Below are 17,961 nucleotides of genomic sequence, written 5' to 3' on the forward strand. Positions count from 1 at the left end.
ACTCCAGTTGTCTCATTTGCAATTTAATTTTATTTAACTCCACTGCACTCTGATATACCTAAATGCTTGACTAACTCCATTGCAATTTCAGCTTTCCTCTTATCCTTAGTTAAACCTGATTCTAGCCTGTCTGCTAATTCTAAAAATGTCCCCTTTCTCCATCTTACCAAACTTTCTTGGCAAATTTGGGAAGCATCTTTGACCTGAAAATCTCTTTAGCAATATTGAGAGCCATTCCCACACTTTTGATTTAACCAACAACGAGCAATCAAAATTAAACAGATTTTCCACTTCTCACTTAAGTTTTATTTAAAATCTCAGACACTAATTCCCCAAGTCTGTTTAAATCTGCTAGGATCTTTCATACTACAGATCTGTTCACATCCATTCAAATCTATTCAGATCCTGGATGGATCCCCAATCTGTTATAAAGTTGATGTTGTTCTCCCCAGCCCCCAACCCCACTCCACCCCCAACCCCGAGAACATAAACCAAAACAACTAAAGAGGAGCACCTCACCCTCTATTCTGTAAAAGGAGTGCACAAAATGGTGTAACCTGCTCTTCAGCAACTTCTAGTAGTTAAATAAAACAAATTCCTAGCACTCACTTTGCAAGTAAAAATTTATTTATTTAACTCTAACAGTGAACAAACTAGGTACCTATTAACACACTGAATAAACCCCTTCTACCTACTATTCCAAATACTTTTACGAATTTGACTGGGACAACACATCCATAATTGCACAAGCCAAACAGAGACACGACGGAATTCCTGGGGGACTGGTATTCTGATTGGAACTCCACCTACAAACACATTGAATTAGACCCCATGTACACCCATTGAGAAACTGAACCAGAGGTAGCACCAGATACCCCACAAACTGAGGCAGATAAATGACAAGCGGGACTGAATACCAATGCCTCACCGGAGGCACACTGACGATGTTACCTAACAGGGTGACAAAATGTTTGCATCCAAACCCAGCAGCTTGGCAAGTATGTCTACAATCTCAACTACTATTCCCAAATGAAGCAAGCTTCTAATGGCATGCTGTTCCAATAAATACAAGACCCAATTATATGAAGTAAAAAGAAACATGGAAGTTTAGTCTCTCAAATTCACAGCCAGGTTATGCGTCTTCTGGTATGCTCTGTGCCCTCTCCATCAATTCAGCTGTCAAGAAATGCCTTCTCTATCTATTCAGCTATCTGGAACATTAGATAGTCATGGGTTTATACGAAGATAACAAAGTGTGAAGCTGGATGAACACAGCAGGCCGAGCAGCATCTCAGGAGCACAAAAGCTGACGTTTCGGGCCTAGGGTCTAGGCCCGAAGCGTCAGCTTTTGTGCTCCTGAGATGCTGCTCGGCCTGCTGTGTTCATCCAGCTTCACACTTTGTTATCTTGGATTTTCCAGCATCTGCAGTTCCCATTATCTCTGTTGCCGTTTATACTGCTGGTTTTAAATGGTGCTTTCTCTAAGATTTAAAGAAAACTGTAACAGTCAGCCATTCTCTCTTGCAAGCTGAGAGCTGGTGACTCTGGCAGGTAGCAGTTAGCTCTCCCAGATGGCTGTTAGCTCTCCCATCTTTGCCCAACTCCCCTCTCTTTTTATACCCTTGATGGGTCCTACGTTGTCAAAAGCATCAGATTTAAATTTAATTTTTGTTTGATATCAAAGAGCCTGCTTCAAATTGATTGACTAAATTCAAAACTTGTTGCTTTGGTAACAAAACAAAACTGCTGCTTGGCCTGCTAACTGTATAACTTTTCGGCACAAATGTTTCAAAAAATGGGAGGGCCATCTGTGTACTGGCAAACTTTCAAACTGCTTATAGATGTCCTTTTTTATATCTCTAAGCATAGATAAACCACATCAACTTATTGGAGGGGATTCTGAGGGAGAGGATTTACATTTATTTGAAATGGCAAGGACTGGTTATGTATAAAAACCAAAAGAGCTGTGGATGCTGCAAATCAGGAACAGAAACAAAGTTGCTGGAAAAGCTCAGCAGATTTGGCAGCATCTGTGGAGGAGAAAACAGAGTTAACGTTTCAGTTCCAGTGACCCTTCCTCAGAACTGATTATGTATATTCAACATGGCTTTGTGCATGGGAAGTAGTATCTCACTAACTTGAGATTTTTGAAGAATTAACAAAGAGGATTGATGGAGGCAGAGTGGTGGACATGATTGATATAGACTTCAGTACGGTGATCAACAAGGTTCCTCATGGTAGATCAGTTAGCAAGGTTGGATCACGTGGAATAAAGCGAGAACCAGCCATTTGGATACAGAACTGGCTCAAAGGTAGAAGACAGAGCGTGGTGGTGGAGGGTTGCTTTTCAGACTGGAGGCCTGTGACCAGCAATATGCCACAAGGATTGGGGCCAGATCCACTGCTTTTTGTTATTAATATAAATTATTTGGATGGGAATATAAAAGGTATGGTTAGAAAGTTTGCAGATGATATCAAAATTAGAGGTGTAGTGGACATCAAAGAAGGTTACCTCAGAGTACAACAGGACTTTGATCAGATGAGCTGGTGGGCCAAGGATTAGCAGATGGAGTTTAATTTAGATAAATGTGAGATAAATGGAAAGGCAAATCAGGGCAAGACTTATCCACTTAATGGTAAGGTGCTGGGGAGTGTTGCAGAACAGAGAGACCTTGGAATGCAGGTTCATACTACATTGAAAGTAGAGTCCCAAGTAGACAGGATAATGAAGAAGGCATTTGTTATGCTTGCCTTTATTGGTCAGTGCATTGAGTATAGTTGTTGGAAGGTCTTAATGCAGTAATGCAGAAAATTGGTTAGGCCACTTTTAGAATACTGCATTCAATTCCTGTCTCCCTGCTATAGGAAGGATGTTGTGGAACTTGGAGGAATTCAGAAAAGATTTACAAGGATGTTGCCAGAGTTAGAGAGTTTGAGCTATAGGGAGAGGCTGAAAGGCTGGGACTATTTTCCTCGGAGTGTTGGCGGCTGAAGGTGACCTTATAGAAGTTTATAAAATCATGTTGGACAAAGATCAGATGAATAGCCAAAGTCTTCTCCCCAGGATAGCAGAGTCCAAAACTAGAGGGCATAGTTTTAAAGATGAGAGGGGGAAGATTTAAAAGGGAGGGTGATATGTGTATGGAATGAACTGCAGAGGAACTGGCGGAGGTTAGTACAATGATAACATTTATAAGGCATCTGAATGGGTATATGAATAGGAAGGGTTTAGAGGGATATAGCCCAAATGCTGGCACATGGGACATAGGATATCTGGTCAGCGTGCACGTGTTGGACTGAAGGGTCTGTATGCATGATGTACAGCTCTATAACTCTTGGATTCTGTAACACGTTGAGCAATTCTGTGGCCGCTAATGATTGTGCTAAAATGGCCCTTGCACACTGGAATGTCTTCTCTCTGGTGCACTTTACCAAGTTATCCCATAATCTCAGGCTGCTCCTCGTGCATCTTACATCATCACTGTCCCTGCAGAACGCAATGAGCCTTCACTGTATCTTTGCAATGAATGAGCATCCTCAGTGACAATGTTTCCAGTCGAACTTAGGACTGTAAAAGTTTTGGCTCCATTTGTCTCCACTAATATGTGAAATTGATTTCTTACTGGCAATTGCCAGCCTCAAAGCATTTGATTTACTTATATGGTTTTGAGAACCTCAAACATTAGACAAACCTTTCTCTCTTGTAATCTGTCAGTACATGATATATTTGCCTTGTTACTTTGAGATGTTTGCATAGTGTCCATCAAATGGACATCCCAGGCCCTGGTGGCTACTCCCTGAACCTTATCCTTCGCATCATTGCTCCCTAGGGTATTCTGAAGGAATGCAGGGTTCCCTAATAGAAGAGGTAATCTCTAGTCACTCATTTTGCTGATTATGAGAGGGATTTCAAGGTCCAGTGAATGAAAAGCAGAACATCCTTTTCAAGAAGCTCTCATCTTTCATTTTTCCTCAGCTTCTTTTGCTATAATAGGGCTACTCAGGTCCTAAACCCGTGCAACTGAACATATACTTGGACAACTGCAGAGTACATACACTGCTTGAACCGTGCATTAATATGCCCTGATACGGAATCTTCCTCTCTCTCCCGTTATATCTCGTGCTACCCAACATCTGAAATTCAGGAAGAAGGAACTGGTTGACCAGTACACCCTAGTGACTTTGAAGGTTTCGGCAGGTTCCCCTTTCTGGATTCTAAGCCTTGAGGGCCCCAGCCTGCTGAGAGCCTCCTTCCCCTCAGCTGCTACAAAGGAGTCACTAGCAGAGGGGAGGTGGGCAGGCATGTCAACTCTGGAGTGACTTGAGATGAAGCTGCTGGGGTAATTAGCTAACCATCTTAAATTAAAAAAAAACTGTGAATGTTATAAATTTGAAACCAAAACAGAAATTGCTGGAAAAGCTCAGCAAGCCTGGCAGCATCTGTGAGCAGAAATCATAGTTAACATTTCGGATCCGGTGACCCTTCCTCAGGTTTTGGCTAACCATATTCCTCCCTGAGGATGTCTACTGACACCTCCCGGTGTCCTTGAGAGGTAGGGCACCAGGAATAACATCAAGGTGTCTCATTCTCCCCTCATCTTGCTATTGATGTTAGACGTCAATGGCGACACCCAGAAACCACTGAGTGTTTTGTTGGATCTGGGTGTGCAAGGCAGACCCTTTCCATGGAGGCAGCCATGTGCTAACACACTGCATTTGTCAGAAAGTAGACAAGATCATCTATCCTGCATTCCAGCCTTAAGAGGGTTCTGGCATACAGATCTGCCTGATCTTCCCCTGCCTATGACCGCACAACAATGATGTCATTTATAACCAATTACAGAGGTATGTTTTCTGCATGGAGCTGAGTAGGATTCTCATCTCCAGCAGTCTTCTGAGAGTCTGAGACCTCAAAAGCATTGCTTCTGATATCTGCTGCAGATCCATGTCAGTGAAGTGCTCACCAGCTTGTACATCTATATCTACTCTCTCTAATGTACTCACTGAAATGACTGTCGCTGTGATAGAGGAGGTCAAAGGGAATATCTTGCCAGTGAGTACATTGAGGTTTTGCTGCATTCACCTTCAGAGCTGGTGATACCAATGGGAAGAGGTTGCGACTTTTTACACCTGTCTGGCTGTTGTCTGACCCTAATGCATAGAAAAGAGAAAGGGTGAGTGTTTGAGGATGCACAATATGTGAACCAGTTTGTTTGCTTTTCTGCACACCCAGAAGAGGAGATCCTGGGGGATTCACATCTCCTATTGACACAGGAGGAGTCCTGGTCTTCCCTGATCAGTTCAGTTGCACACTCCTCAAAGAGAGTGCTAAGTTCAATATCCAGCATCCCTCTGTTGGACTTGACCCTCTCAGCACAGTTGTAGGTATGCCAATCCTACAAGAAGATAAGGAGAATGATTGAGTGTGATGGAAATGGGTGCCCAATGGTGAGCCCTTCCCAGTAAATGAGTTTGATATACAGTGCACAGGAAAAGTTGGGGCTTTTGTTTTGAGAGAATGAGGTGTCTGTAAGTCCTTCCAAGTACATTGTACGTGTGGTATTTGGATGTGCTGATGCAACGGCACAGTTAGTGTGGTGCCTCTGTGAATGAGAGTTAGATGGGAGAAGATGGTGTCATTTGTTGTTGAGGTGTGCAGGAGACCATCCATATTTTTCTGCCACTTCATCCAGGTTTACTCAAGGGGTCCATTAATTCCATCTCACGCTGCTACCTGGTACTAGTTGAGCCACTTTGGTGGGGGGGGCATCCGGATGCCATCCACTGGGGACAGGACCTTCCTTTCCTCGCAGATTGTATCCAGCGGAGCCATACCTGGAGTACTACTGAACTGTAGGATGGGCTTCTATGTAATTTATAACATCTTCACAGGGACTAGGCATGATTAACACTAGCTCCTTAAAAGCTCCTGGATTTCAGCAAGTGAAGTGATGTCCAGCTGGTCTTTAAACATGGTGACACCTATGCTCGGTTCGCAATAAACAACTGCACCTCCCAGTCGCGAACCATTTTAACTCCCCCTCCCATTCCTTCGACGATATGTCCATCCTGGGCCCCCTGCAGTGCCACAATGATGCCACCCAAAGGTTGCAGGAACAGCATCTCATATTCCACTTGGGAACCCTGCAGCCCAATGGTATCAAAGTGGATGTCACAAGCTTCAAAATCTCCCCTCCTCCCACTGCATCCCAAAACCAGCCCAGCTCATCCCCACCTTCCTAATCTGTTCTTCCTCTCACCTATACCCTCCACCCACCTCAAGCCGCACCTCCATTTCTGACCTACTAACCTCATCCCGCCCCCTTGACCTGTTCTCCCCGGACTGACCTATCCCCTCCCTACCTCCCCACCTATACTCTTCTCTCCACCTATCTTCTCCTCTATCCATCTTCGGTCTGCCTCCCCCTCTCTCCCTATTTATTTCAGAACCCTGTCCCCATCCTCCTTTTCTGATGAAGGGTCTAGGCCCGAAACATCAGCTTTTGTGCTCCTAAGATGCTGCTTGGCCTGCTGCGTTCATCCAGCTCTATACTTTGTTAGCCAGAATCTGTAAGTCTGGAACATCAGAGAACAAGACATTCTTAAAGCTCGTAAATTAAGAATGGCTCCTTGAGGTTGAAAAGGGCACACCCCTGCTGCCTATGAGGCCAAATTCCAGCAATCCTCATGACGTAGAGGTGTGAGAATTTTGTGCCCACTCGTGGACCAAATAACTAGCATAAAAACTCACTTGCATAAATCATGAGGTGAAAAGCACTTAATGACGCAAAGTAACTCGGCCTGGGCCAGGGTGGAAATGACAGCCTAGAACATGCCTTTCTTTACTGTCAGAATGGAAAATCCTCAACTTAGTCTCAATTTGGCTCAGAGATAATCCTCTCGCCTCTAAGTCAGATCATTGTTAATTCAAATTTCTCTCCAGAGATTCGAGCAAGTATTCCAGGCTAGGCTGATATTTCATTGCAGTGGTGTGTGAGTACTGCACTGTTGAATATGCTACTTTTGGAGTGACACATTAAACTGAAATCCTGTCAGCTTTCACAGGTGGACATGCAACATTTCGAAAGATGGTACTATTTTGAAGAAGAGCAGGGACACTCTCCTGAACACCCTGACAATATTTGTTGTTCAGCCGACGCCACACAAAAAAACTGATCTGCTCGCCACTTCTTTACAGTTTATGGGATCTTGTTATGCAAAGATTGGCTGCCACATTTTCTACATTGCCAACAGTGACTAGACTTCAGGAATGACTTTGGGATATCCTGAAGATGCAAAAGACGCTACAGAAATGCAAATTATTTCCTTCTTTTCAGCCTCTCCCTTGTCCAGGGAAACATGAGCTAAATTTAATAAATTTGCTCCCACCCAAGCCAAGGGCTCAGCAGGCAGATAAGCAGCCAGGTTTGCTGATTTACAGCCTGGATTGTGTGACCATGTAAATCAAGTCCTGCTTTTATCACATGGCATTGCGGGATTTCTTGCAAGTGTTTCGGGATCACTGTTTCCAATTCCATCCACATGGAACCTACAGTTCAGTGGCCTTATCGGTTGCAGGTAGCTCAAGCTGGAAAGGTGGACAGTGTCTCAGACCTGGCAGCAGTGCCTCACATCACAGAACTAGGCATTCTTAAAGCTCACAAATGAAGAACGGCTCCTTGAGGTTGAGAAGGGCACACTCCTGCCGTCTTTGAGACCAAATTCCAGCAATCCTCATGATTTAGAATGGGTGAATGCAGAAGGAGACAAATAACAAATGTTCATTTACCTCCCGGTTTAATGAATAGAGGCATTCATCCAGTCTAGATGTAATTCCTTGACTAGACTGTGGGCCAGTTAAGAGCAAAGGCAAATGCAAGAACCTTCCAAGCTTATTAAAAGTGATGTTACAATGCTTCCGACAAAAGGAATATTCAAGTTTATTCCTTTGTTAAAATATATGTTAGTCATAAAATATCTATCTGTACAATATAAAACATTGCAAAATAACAAAAATACAATCCTCTTATCTATCCCTTCCTCCCACCTCAAGCCGCACCTCCATTTCCTACCCACTAACCTCATCCCGCCCCCTTGACCTGTCCGTCTTCCCCGGACTGACCTATCCCCCCCCCCCCCCCCCAACCTCCCCAACCATACTCTCCTCTCCACCTATCTTCTCCTCTATCCATCTTCGGTCCGCCTCCCCCTCTCTCCCTATTTATTTCAGAATCCTCTCCCCATCCCGCTTTTCTGCTGAAGGATCTAGGCCCAAAATGTCAGCTTTTGTGCTCCTAAGATGCTGCTTGGCCTGATGTGTTCATCCAGCTCTATACTTTGTTATCTCGGATTCTCCAGATCTGCAGTTCCCATTATCTCTGACCATATTTCTCAGTTGAGCATTTTGCACTTGGGTGTTTCAATCCAATTGCAAACTTGTAACATATATGACAAGTACGTTATACAGCCCATCTCAGGATTAAAGATAAAGGTTAAGGTGCCAGAGGGCCATAGGGCTGCTCTCTCATTAGACAGAGATGACTGGTGATGAGTTTAACTGCAGGGTCATCATGTCTCAGGTGAGGGGCGAGGTTGAGAAGACAAGATTTTCAGGGTAACCTCAGTTGTTGCAGGAACTGTTGGTGTTACTCTGCTTTGCAAAGCAACCGTCCAATCAACTCAGCTAACTGAGCCCAAGGGATTTTATTTTTAACAGACCTCAGAACATTATGTTTGAAAGGCCTTAGACAGAAACCTTTCCTTGCTGTACCTTGGCGGCAGCTGCCTTGAACTTTACCATATCCCTCAGCATGTAGATCTAGATCCTGGAAATGTGCTAGTCTGCAATACATGGTGAGAACAATTCTTTGCTCTGGAAGACCAACAAGTTGGGCTGTCCATGGAGCAACTTTCACCAAGTTGATGATCATCTGGGCAGGTTTGATGTTTGTCTCAGTGTGCCCTAGTAACAGCCTGTAGAGCCCAGAGTCATGTCACAGAGCTGCTCAGAATGAACTTTATCCAAAACCACTTCATCTCTTTACAGACTCTCCTTGCAAACACGCATTTCAGAAGGACATATGTGAGGATCTCCTCACCACCACTACCATCTCAAGGGCAATGTGTGGTGGTGCAGAGAATCTGGGTGCACATGAATGATCCGGTGGATAGTGTCCTTCTCACTACCAGCTAGGCTACATTTTGGCGTTTGTTTGAAAGTTCTGGCGATGACGCATTCTGCGAAAACACTTTGATAGTCTGCCCAAGATCCTCTGACAGAATTGATTGTCTCCCCAGGTGGCCTTGCTGTCATTGACACTTTTCTGCACAAAATGATCCATGAGGGGTGGGTAGTATGGTATGATCCGATTACCTGGGGCATTCCTCAGTAACGTGACCAGAACCATTCTTTGCAACACTGTGGATGGATTGAACATCCGCACATAATGACTCAGTATTCATTTACTGAGGGTTCATGTACAACTTGATGCATCTGCACACATAGGTAGCCACCAGTATGAGAATGACATTAGGTACATTCATCCCTCCTCTAACTGTCAGATCTGCCCACGGTGCCCACCTTTGACCTCCAGGCAAAGTAGAACATGGCTTCTCAGCTTTTTGACTAAGACTAAGTCTGAGACCCAAATTGCAAACCTTTAGATTTTTTACTGCTATTGATGGATCTCAATGCTGGCTTAGGCCTAATGCTGAAACAGCTATCATTCAACCTTTTAGCCATGTCTGCTGGAACCTTTGAGCTCTGAGGGCTCCACAATACAGTCAGGGTGACTGCAAAGAGGTCAGATGAAGGACTCTCTGTTGACTGGACCTACTGGGGTGTTGTTTGGCTGCTGTGGGGATCTGTCCGTAAGACTTCCCCAGCAGGGGTAGTTTGATATCATTTTATAGATTTTTGCAGGATGTATTCAACTTCTGATAATTTTTGAAGAGAACGGATATCAGGGGCCCCAGTGAGCACTCACAGCAAGCCTTTGTTTTCTCTGCCATTGCAGATGAGTTTGTGGTTAGTGTACACACGGATATCCCTCGGGCTGATATTTTCATGTTCTTCAGCAGATGCATTCAGCTGGGATGGTAACCACACTGAGGTGGTAGATCCTTTGGACGCCTGACACGTAAATAACAGGTCATGGTGAAGGAGGAAGCCACTGGGGCCATAGTCCTCTCACCTTCCAGCTCCGCCAACAGAGAGTCGGGATGATTTGGTGTAGGTGGGACAGTCCGGGGGTGTTCTTGGTCTGTGGCAAAACAGGAGGCATGGTATTTAACTGCAAGGTAACCTTTTGCAGAGATTGCAAGCAGAAGGGACATTTGACAAAAGATTACAAAGAAAGCACGTGTTGCAACCTGTTTGAGGAGACTAGCCAACTCTACAAGACCTACCCATGATGTGGTGCTAGCAGTGCCCAAATGGCCAAAGTCAGAACTGCAAGCAGCACTTCCCGAAAAATCACTCAGGCTGCCCAGGCAATGAGCTGCCTTCTTGAACTACTGCAGTCCACATGCTGTAAGGTAGACGCGTAATGCTGTTAGGAAGCGATTTCCAGAATTTTGACCAGCAACAGTCAAGAAGCGGCAACATATTTCCAAGTCAGGATGGTGAGTGGCTTGGAACAGAACTTGCAGATGTTGTGTTCTCATGTATCTGCTGTCTTTGTCCTTCTAGATAGGAGTAGTTGTGGATTTGCAAGGCTGGCAAAGTATTTAAGTTATGTTGCCGATGCCATCTGCAGCTTCCCTTTTAGACAATTGGAAACCCTAATGTGATTGGGGGCCTTGCCCCCTTCTCTTCTGACTCTATGATGTCAGTGTAGCAATGATTTCATTTGATGGTTGAGCAGTATGCCCACATTCCCTGCTGCATGCCCAGTGCCAAGGACACTTACCTAAACACCTCATTCCTTTTTGCCCCACTAACCTTCTTATGGTACCAGGTGATGCCCAGCGCCATGAGAATCAGAAAACTCCCTCATCAAGTCTGAAGCCAAGGCAGGTCTGACCTGGCTATCCTGCCCTGCTTGTGTGTTGCATTCAGTCTTTTGCTAAGTCTATCAGGAAGGATGTATGTAGGCTTGACAGGAGCGATGATCCCATTCAGCAGAGACTGCAGCTTTATAACCTATGCACAGCAAGGCTTCATAGTCAGCATCTGCTTGGATCTGCTGCCTGAATGCAGATTCTGATTAAGGGTCTAGGCCCGAAACATCAGCTTTTGTGGTCCTAAGATGCTGCTTGGCCTGCTGTGTTCATCCAGCTCCACACTTTCTTCTCTCAGGAGTGTCTGTAACCAGTTCAAGCCCAGGTAGATTAAGGCCAGAGCAAAGTCATGTTCTTTGAGAGCTGGGTTGACAGTTCCTTTATTGTGTTCGCCATCAGGTCAGATTACCTGAAGGTGCTGAGAATATGGGGTGTGCTAAAACCTGGGAGGACCATGTCGCCAAAGTCGGGCAGAGACTGGGAAAATGGGAGCTCATTGCAGGCACAAAGATGATAGGTATTAAGTACTCTCCGAGCTGGTGTAAATGATGCAGGGCTGGCCCTTTGAATGAGACTCTGCTGCCATGCTTACCCCAGCCAAAATCACTGCATAGTTCTTCTATAAATAAACTAATAGCACTTAAGTCAAAGAATATGGCCTCACCAGTGTGTGACAACCCACACATTTGGGGCAGTCATTGTTTAGATATCTCGCACAATGGCCTATTCAGCACAACTGCAAATTTGAACATTTTAACATTCCTGTGCTGTGGAACTGGAATTAACCTTTGTCGCTGCATTTTAATTGAGGATCACGTTCGACAACAGATTATTTTTAGACTTCTGTTGTGCTCGTTATTATGCGGAATTGGAGAATTTGAGATAGTTCATTGGCTGTGAAACGAATTGGGACGTCTTGAGGTGTTGAAAGGAGTCTTTGTTTTTATACAGGGGCGCCACGAGGAAGGACAAACAGGAGAGGGCACTAACTAAACTCAGTTCTCCCCTTTGTTAAACGCCGAGGACTGCTTTATGTATATGCACATACATTGAGAGGAACTGAAGAGGTTACTGGAGAGATCCGGTAGGGCGGACTGATTACCTGACGAGACGGAAAAAGCTGCTGAACCTGTCTAGCTGGATCCGAGTCATTATAACACCGTCATGTGGATAGGTGGCTGGAAGTGCAGCTTCTAAACATTGGAAAGTCCCCCAACTCCCTGTACGAACACCCTCGCTACCAGCCTTCTGACAGCAGGGAAAAGGCAGACGCTACTCGGAGTTGCCAGGCTTACCTAGTGGCGGCACAGCGTTGACCATGTCAGGGACAGGTAAAGACAGTAGGATTTCATGGGGTTCATTAATTCACTCCTCGATAAAAACTGGCGGCAAACTGCATGCCAGCGATATTATGGGGGTTCTAACAGAAAGAGAGAGAGAGAGAGAGAAACAGGGCAATTTGGTAAGAAACCTTCTCCTGGAGAGGGGAGGTTCAATTTATCTCTGCCTTGTGCAGCTTTAGTTTAATTTTCATCGTTGAGACTGCTACATGCTGGGAATCACTCTTAAAGCAATGAACAATGCCAGGTTTTGCTGCGTTCACGGGACAGTACGGGGTGATATTAAATGATGGAAGTTGAACTTTTCAGTCTTGCTGTGCCTTATCGAGCAGCCACTGACTTGTATGTTATTTGTGTGTCAAGTCTCACAACAATAACCTCCATTTATATAGCACCTTTAACTTCATGATACAGCCCAAACGCTCTGAAACAAAAGTTGACTTCAAGTCATACTGAGCTGTCAGGCAGATAGCAAAAGTATCGTTGATGAGGTTACTTTTAAAGACTTCCTTTAAAGGGGAAAGCAAGAGAAGACGGGTTTGGCGAGGAACAGTCAAAGTGTAAGCGCTGCTGCCATCGCTGGAGTGTTGAAACTCGGGGACACTGATGGATCCCACAGATATCTCTGTGGATTGTGGAGCTGGAAGAGACAAGGAGGGTCTGAGACAAGACAGGATTTGAAAGCAAGAGCTTTATAACTGAGGCAGCGAGCATCGGATCCAGACAAGCGAACAGGAATTAGTGCAAATCACAGCAATGCAGAATTTTCCAATTTCCCAAGGCATGAGTTTGGGTTAGAAATTTGCTGGGGGAGGTGGGGTTAGAAGCCAGGAACATTTTGGAATAGTCAAGTTTAGAGAGAGCGGAGGTATGAATGAGGGTTTCAGTGACTGACCAGCAAGGGCGCTGATGAAGTCAGGTGATGTTGTGGAATGGATATAGGTGGTCTTAATGATGGTGTGGTTATGCGGATGAAAACACGTCTCATCTTCAAACACTAAATATGTGGAGAGTCTGCTTCCCGGAAAAGGGCTGGAGCTGGTGGCTGGCGAACGGAGGTTTCTTTTTTAAAATGATCCAAAGACAATGACTGCAGTCTTCCCAATATTTAGTTGGAAGAAAAGTCCTGTTGGTCCAGTACTGGTTGTGTGATCACTATGCTGTAGTGAAAAAGTCAATTGTCATGTCGGTGAGCTAGAGCTGAGTGCCTTCAGCATTCTGGTGTTAACTGATACTGGAATTTCCAGGAATGACACTGTGGGATTGTATCTGATATAGTTCATCCCTGAGAATGAGGTGGTATGTTACTCAGGAGTCTGACGAACTGTATTAACGTGAATTCCATGCAATATTCTCTTTTCAGCCTATTACTTACATCAATGATGACTTTTCATACATTAAATGGTACGCCTCAATGTATTAAGAGATTACAAGTCGTAGAGCTGGATGAACACAGCCGGCCAAGCAGCATCAGAGGAGCAGGAAGGTTAATGTTTCGGGCCTAAACCCTTCTTCAGAAAATGTAGATGCTCAGAAAATGCCATTTTCTGAAGAAGGGTCTAGGCCCAAAACATCAGCCTTCCTGCTCCTCTGATGCTGCTTGTGTTCATCCAGCTCTACACCTTGTTATCTCAGATTCTCCAGCATCTGCAGTTCCTACTATTTCCGCCTCAAAGTATTGATTAGTCTTGATTTTTTTTGGTTTGTAAGTGATTTTTAATGTTTCACCCTTGGTGATTTTCTCTGTAAGATGAATGGGCTAGATAGCTCACTACTGTTATTCAATTTTTTTTAGAACATGAGTAAATACGTTGGGTGACAGCAATTCAAATTGTTACATAATTCTCATGAACAAAAGTTATTAATTATGAAGTTAGCAAACAAGGCAGATCAGGATTGGATAACCTGAAGTATGGAAGAGTATAAAGTGGATATGTTCCTGTGAGATAAAAATAGAACAAATCAAAAGGAAACAATCCTGTGAGTGAGTAGAGTTTTAAACTAAAGATTTTGGATGAAAGGGTTGCAGATTTAAAACTGAGGTGAAGAGGAATTACTTCTTTTAAAGAGCTCTGGATCTGTGGAATTCACTACCCAAGAGTGCTGTGCACTCCAGCGTACAGATTAAATTTAAGTTGGAGGTAATTAGTAGTGGATTAAAAAGTAATTGCAAGCAGACAGGAGGGGCCAAAATGAAATTGGTTACAATCATATTAAATGGCGGAACAGGCCCAAGGGGCTAAATTATTTACTCCTACTTCTAGTTCTTAGGTTCTTAAAGTCAAATTCAAAAGGAAGGCATTTAATAAAACTGTAGTTAATAACATCAAAGAAAACAATGAAGCACTTAGAATGAAAGGAGAAACTCTGAGGCATCCGTGTTTACAAGTTGGAGTGATGATCAGAATGTGGGGCTACCAGTTGAGGATGTTGAACAGTTGCTTGAGATAACAACTAGAAAAACTGTAGCTTCTGTAATGATTGGAGAGTGCAGGGTGGATAAGTCAGCAGACACTGAAGACACACAGTCTGAGATCTTTAAAGAAGAAATAACAGAGACACTAAGCACAAGTTTTCAATTCCCCTTATAACTGTAAACAGTTGGAAGGCTGGAGGGTCTCACATACAACACCTTCATATGAGGAGGACATATCAGTTATTCTCGTGTCACCAGCAGACCAAGTCTCTAACTTGAGATAAAAATGAGTAAATATTTTGAAATGCAGAGAATTATCAAGCACAGTTGACTCACTGTGATGCCAGGTTTAATAGATTTCATTTGAAGAAGTGATGATAAAGGCAGATGTATAAATTGAATGCAAAAAAGTAGTATTTATGGAAGTTCAGAAGTCTTCCAACAAACATCTCACAGGAGTCTTGTTGCAACAGTTCTAATTTTTGATAAATATTTTTGTACTTGAAGAGTACCTAGGTGGTCAGGGAACCACTGAATAGAATTAATGAACATCGTTCTTCTCCAAACTTTGAGGACTCAATGCCAGGATGATTTTTATTCTGAAAACAAAAACATCCTTGGGCTATGAGAGTGCTATGTCTAAATTTTCTGATGACACAATGGGGTTTGGTAAATCGTAGACACTTTATTAGATTGTGTATTGGACGTGCGTACAATTACATTGAATGTACTGTGCAGAAGTAGGTCATTCAAACCAAAAGGTCTACAGCAGTACTTGCTCTCCAGTTGAGCTTTCCCCAATCCTTGCTGAACTCACTCTAACAGCATAGTCCGTTTCCTTGTCTCTGACATACTTCTTTAGGTTCCCCTTAACTACATCTACTCTGTTCTCTGGTGACTGCTGTACTTTCTGTCACGGCAAATTCTTCCTTCTTTGTAAATATGTTTATTTTGAACTTGCTTTTTGATTTCTTGATGACCATCTTATAATTGATGGTTTTTAGCTTATTTTGTCTGCGCAAGTCAGAATAGTTTCTGACTCTCACCCAAGGCAAAATAGAATAACCTACAGGGATAACCTTAAAGTTCTGGTATCATCTGGTGAGTCTTTCTTGGACCCTCTCCTGTGTCTTTATTTTATAATATTGCAACCAGAACTGCACAAAGTACTCTGAATGCAGCTTAAAATGAAGCTATGTGAGGATACTATTTAGAACAAGAGCATGGAATGAGGGTGCATATCCATTACAAGTACATGTTATGAACGAATAGAGAGACCTAGGATTTCAAAGACATTTCCTTGAATGTGCAACAGGCTACAATGTCAGTCGCAGAATTGTTACAGTACAGTCACTCAGCCCATCATGTACTTACCAACTCCTTGAATGAGCAATTCACTTAATGCCACACAACTGCATTTTCCTCTGTAACTCCACACATTTTCCATTCAGGTAACAACTGAGTTCCCTTTTGAATGCTTCAATTGAACCAGTCTCCACCACACTCTCAGGCAGTGCATTCCAGCACTTAACCACTCACTGAATGACATTTTTGCTTTGCTCATATCACTTTTTTATTTCTTTTTCCGATTGCTACATCTAGAGTTTTATGCCACGGACGAGAAAACTAAAGAGATAACAATTAATTTGTATATGATAGTGGTGAGCGCATGGTTAAAGTGCAGCATGCTACTTTCTGTGTCCTATTATAAAAAGCATATTGTGACAATTTCTCCTGCAACAGAAAAGCCAAACATGAAACTTGAGTTTTAAGTTGTTCTTTAAAATTATAAGACCACAAGATATTGGAGCAGAATTAGCCATTTGGCCCATCTCATCTGCTCCACCATTTGATTATGGCTGTTTTGTTTCTTAACCCGATTCTCCTGCTTTTTTTCCCCATAACTCTTGATCTGTTACTAATAAATCTATTTATCTGTCTCCATCTTAAATACAATCAATGACTTGGCCTTCACAGACAATGAGTTCCACAGATTCACCATTCATTGCTGAAGAAATTCCTCTTTATCTTAGTTCTAAGGGGTCATCCCTTCACTCTGAGGTTGTGCCCTTGGTCCCTAGTCTGTCCTACTTGTGGGAACATCTTCTCTGCATTCAGTCTACCCAGGCCTTTCAGTTGTATTCTGTATGTTTCAATCAGATTCCGCTCTTCCTTATAAACTCCACTGAATTCAAATTGATGAATAGTTAGAATCCCTACAGTGTGAAAATAGGCCCTTTGGCCCAACAATTCAACACCAGTCTTCAGAGCATCCCAACCAGATCCATTCCCCATATCTACACATCCCTGAACACCACGAGCAATTTAGCATGACCGATCCACCTAGCCTGCGGGAGGAAACCCATGCAGACACAGGGAGAGTGTGCACACTCCACACAAACGGTTGCCTGAGGGTAGAATCGAATTTAGATCCTTGGTGCAATGAGGCAGCAGTGCTAACCACTGAGCCACCATGCCGCCCCATAAGAGTGACAATATTCTCTGCTTAGGAATCAATGACATCAGCTTGAAATGGTCAGTAAGGAAATGAAAGGGATGAGGAAAAATCTGTTTATGCAGAAGTTTTTTGGAGCATGAATTGTTTTGCCCCGGGGAGTAATTGAGGCGAAGACCATTACATCATTTCATGGAACACCTTTTGAACACTTGAAACAAGAGAATTTACAAGGCTTTGGGAAGAATATGTGGCAATGGAATTAGTTTTATATTGCACTAACACAGAGCCAATACAGTCAGGATGGACTGAATGGTTTCCTTTGTACTACAAATGTCTATGGTTTGACATTTTGACCCTGTTCTTTTCAAGCAGTCTTTATATTGTTGTTCATTTTGTGAGCTGAAAGGCTTATCCATTTCACATTCTGACTCATATGAGCTGTGTCATGTATCGTTGAGTACTATACTGAAACATACAGTAGGTATTTCTGTTGCTGTTTGGCATTCTGGATGATTAGACTATCCAAATGTACACTGCTATTGAATCTGTGAAACAAGTGCCAACATAATGCTGTCCCCAGTGTTTCAAGCTGTTGGTGTTAATTCTTGACAGCTGGCAAGATAACATGGGGCCCTTAAGCAAGATATAAATATGTAGCAATCAATGTTTCCAAAGTGACCAAGGAGTGCCAGACGGATGGGATGCTTAATCGACATTTGAATATCTTAACCTTGAATCAGTAATCT

General features: G+C 43.3%; 1 protein-coding gene across 1 annotated transcript in view; it reads left to right on the plus strand.

The window, feature by feature from the left end:
- The first annotated feature begins 11,957 nt into the window (after positions 1 to 11,957).
- The window catches only part of ncmap (non-compact myelin associated protein), a 72,824-nt gene continuing 66,820 nt past the window's right edge, over positions 11,958 to 17,961 (plus strand). The window contains exon 1 of the mRNA XM_048558189.2: positions 11,958 to 12,332. Coding sequence (XP_048414146.1) covers positions 12,320 to 12,332 — 13 coding nt within the window. The 5' untranslated portion in view covers positions 11,958 to 12,319. The remainder of the gene's footprint in view (positions 12,333 to 17,961) is intronic.

Source organism: Stegostoma tigrinum, chromosome 24, assembly GCF_030684315.1.
Source record: "Stegostoma tigrinum isolate sSteTig4 chromosome 24, sSteTig4.hap1, whole genome shotgun sequence".
NCBI lineage: Eukaryota > Metazoa > Chordata > Chondrichthyes > Orectolobiformes > Stegostomatidae > Stegostoma > Stegostoma tigrinum.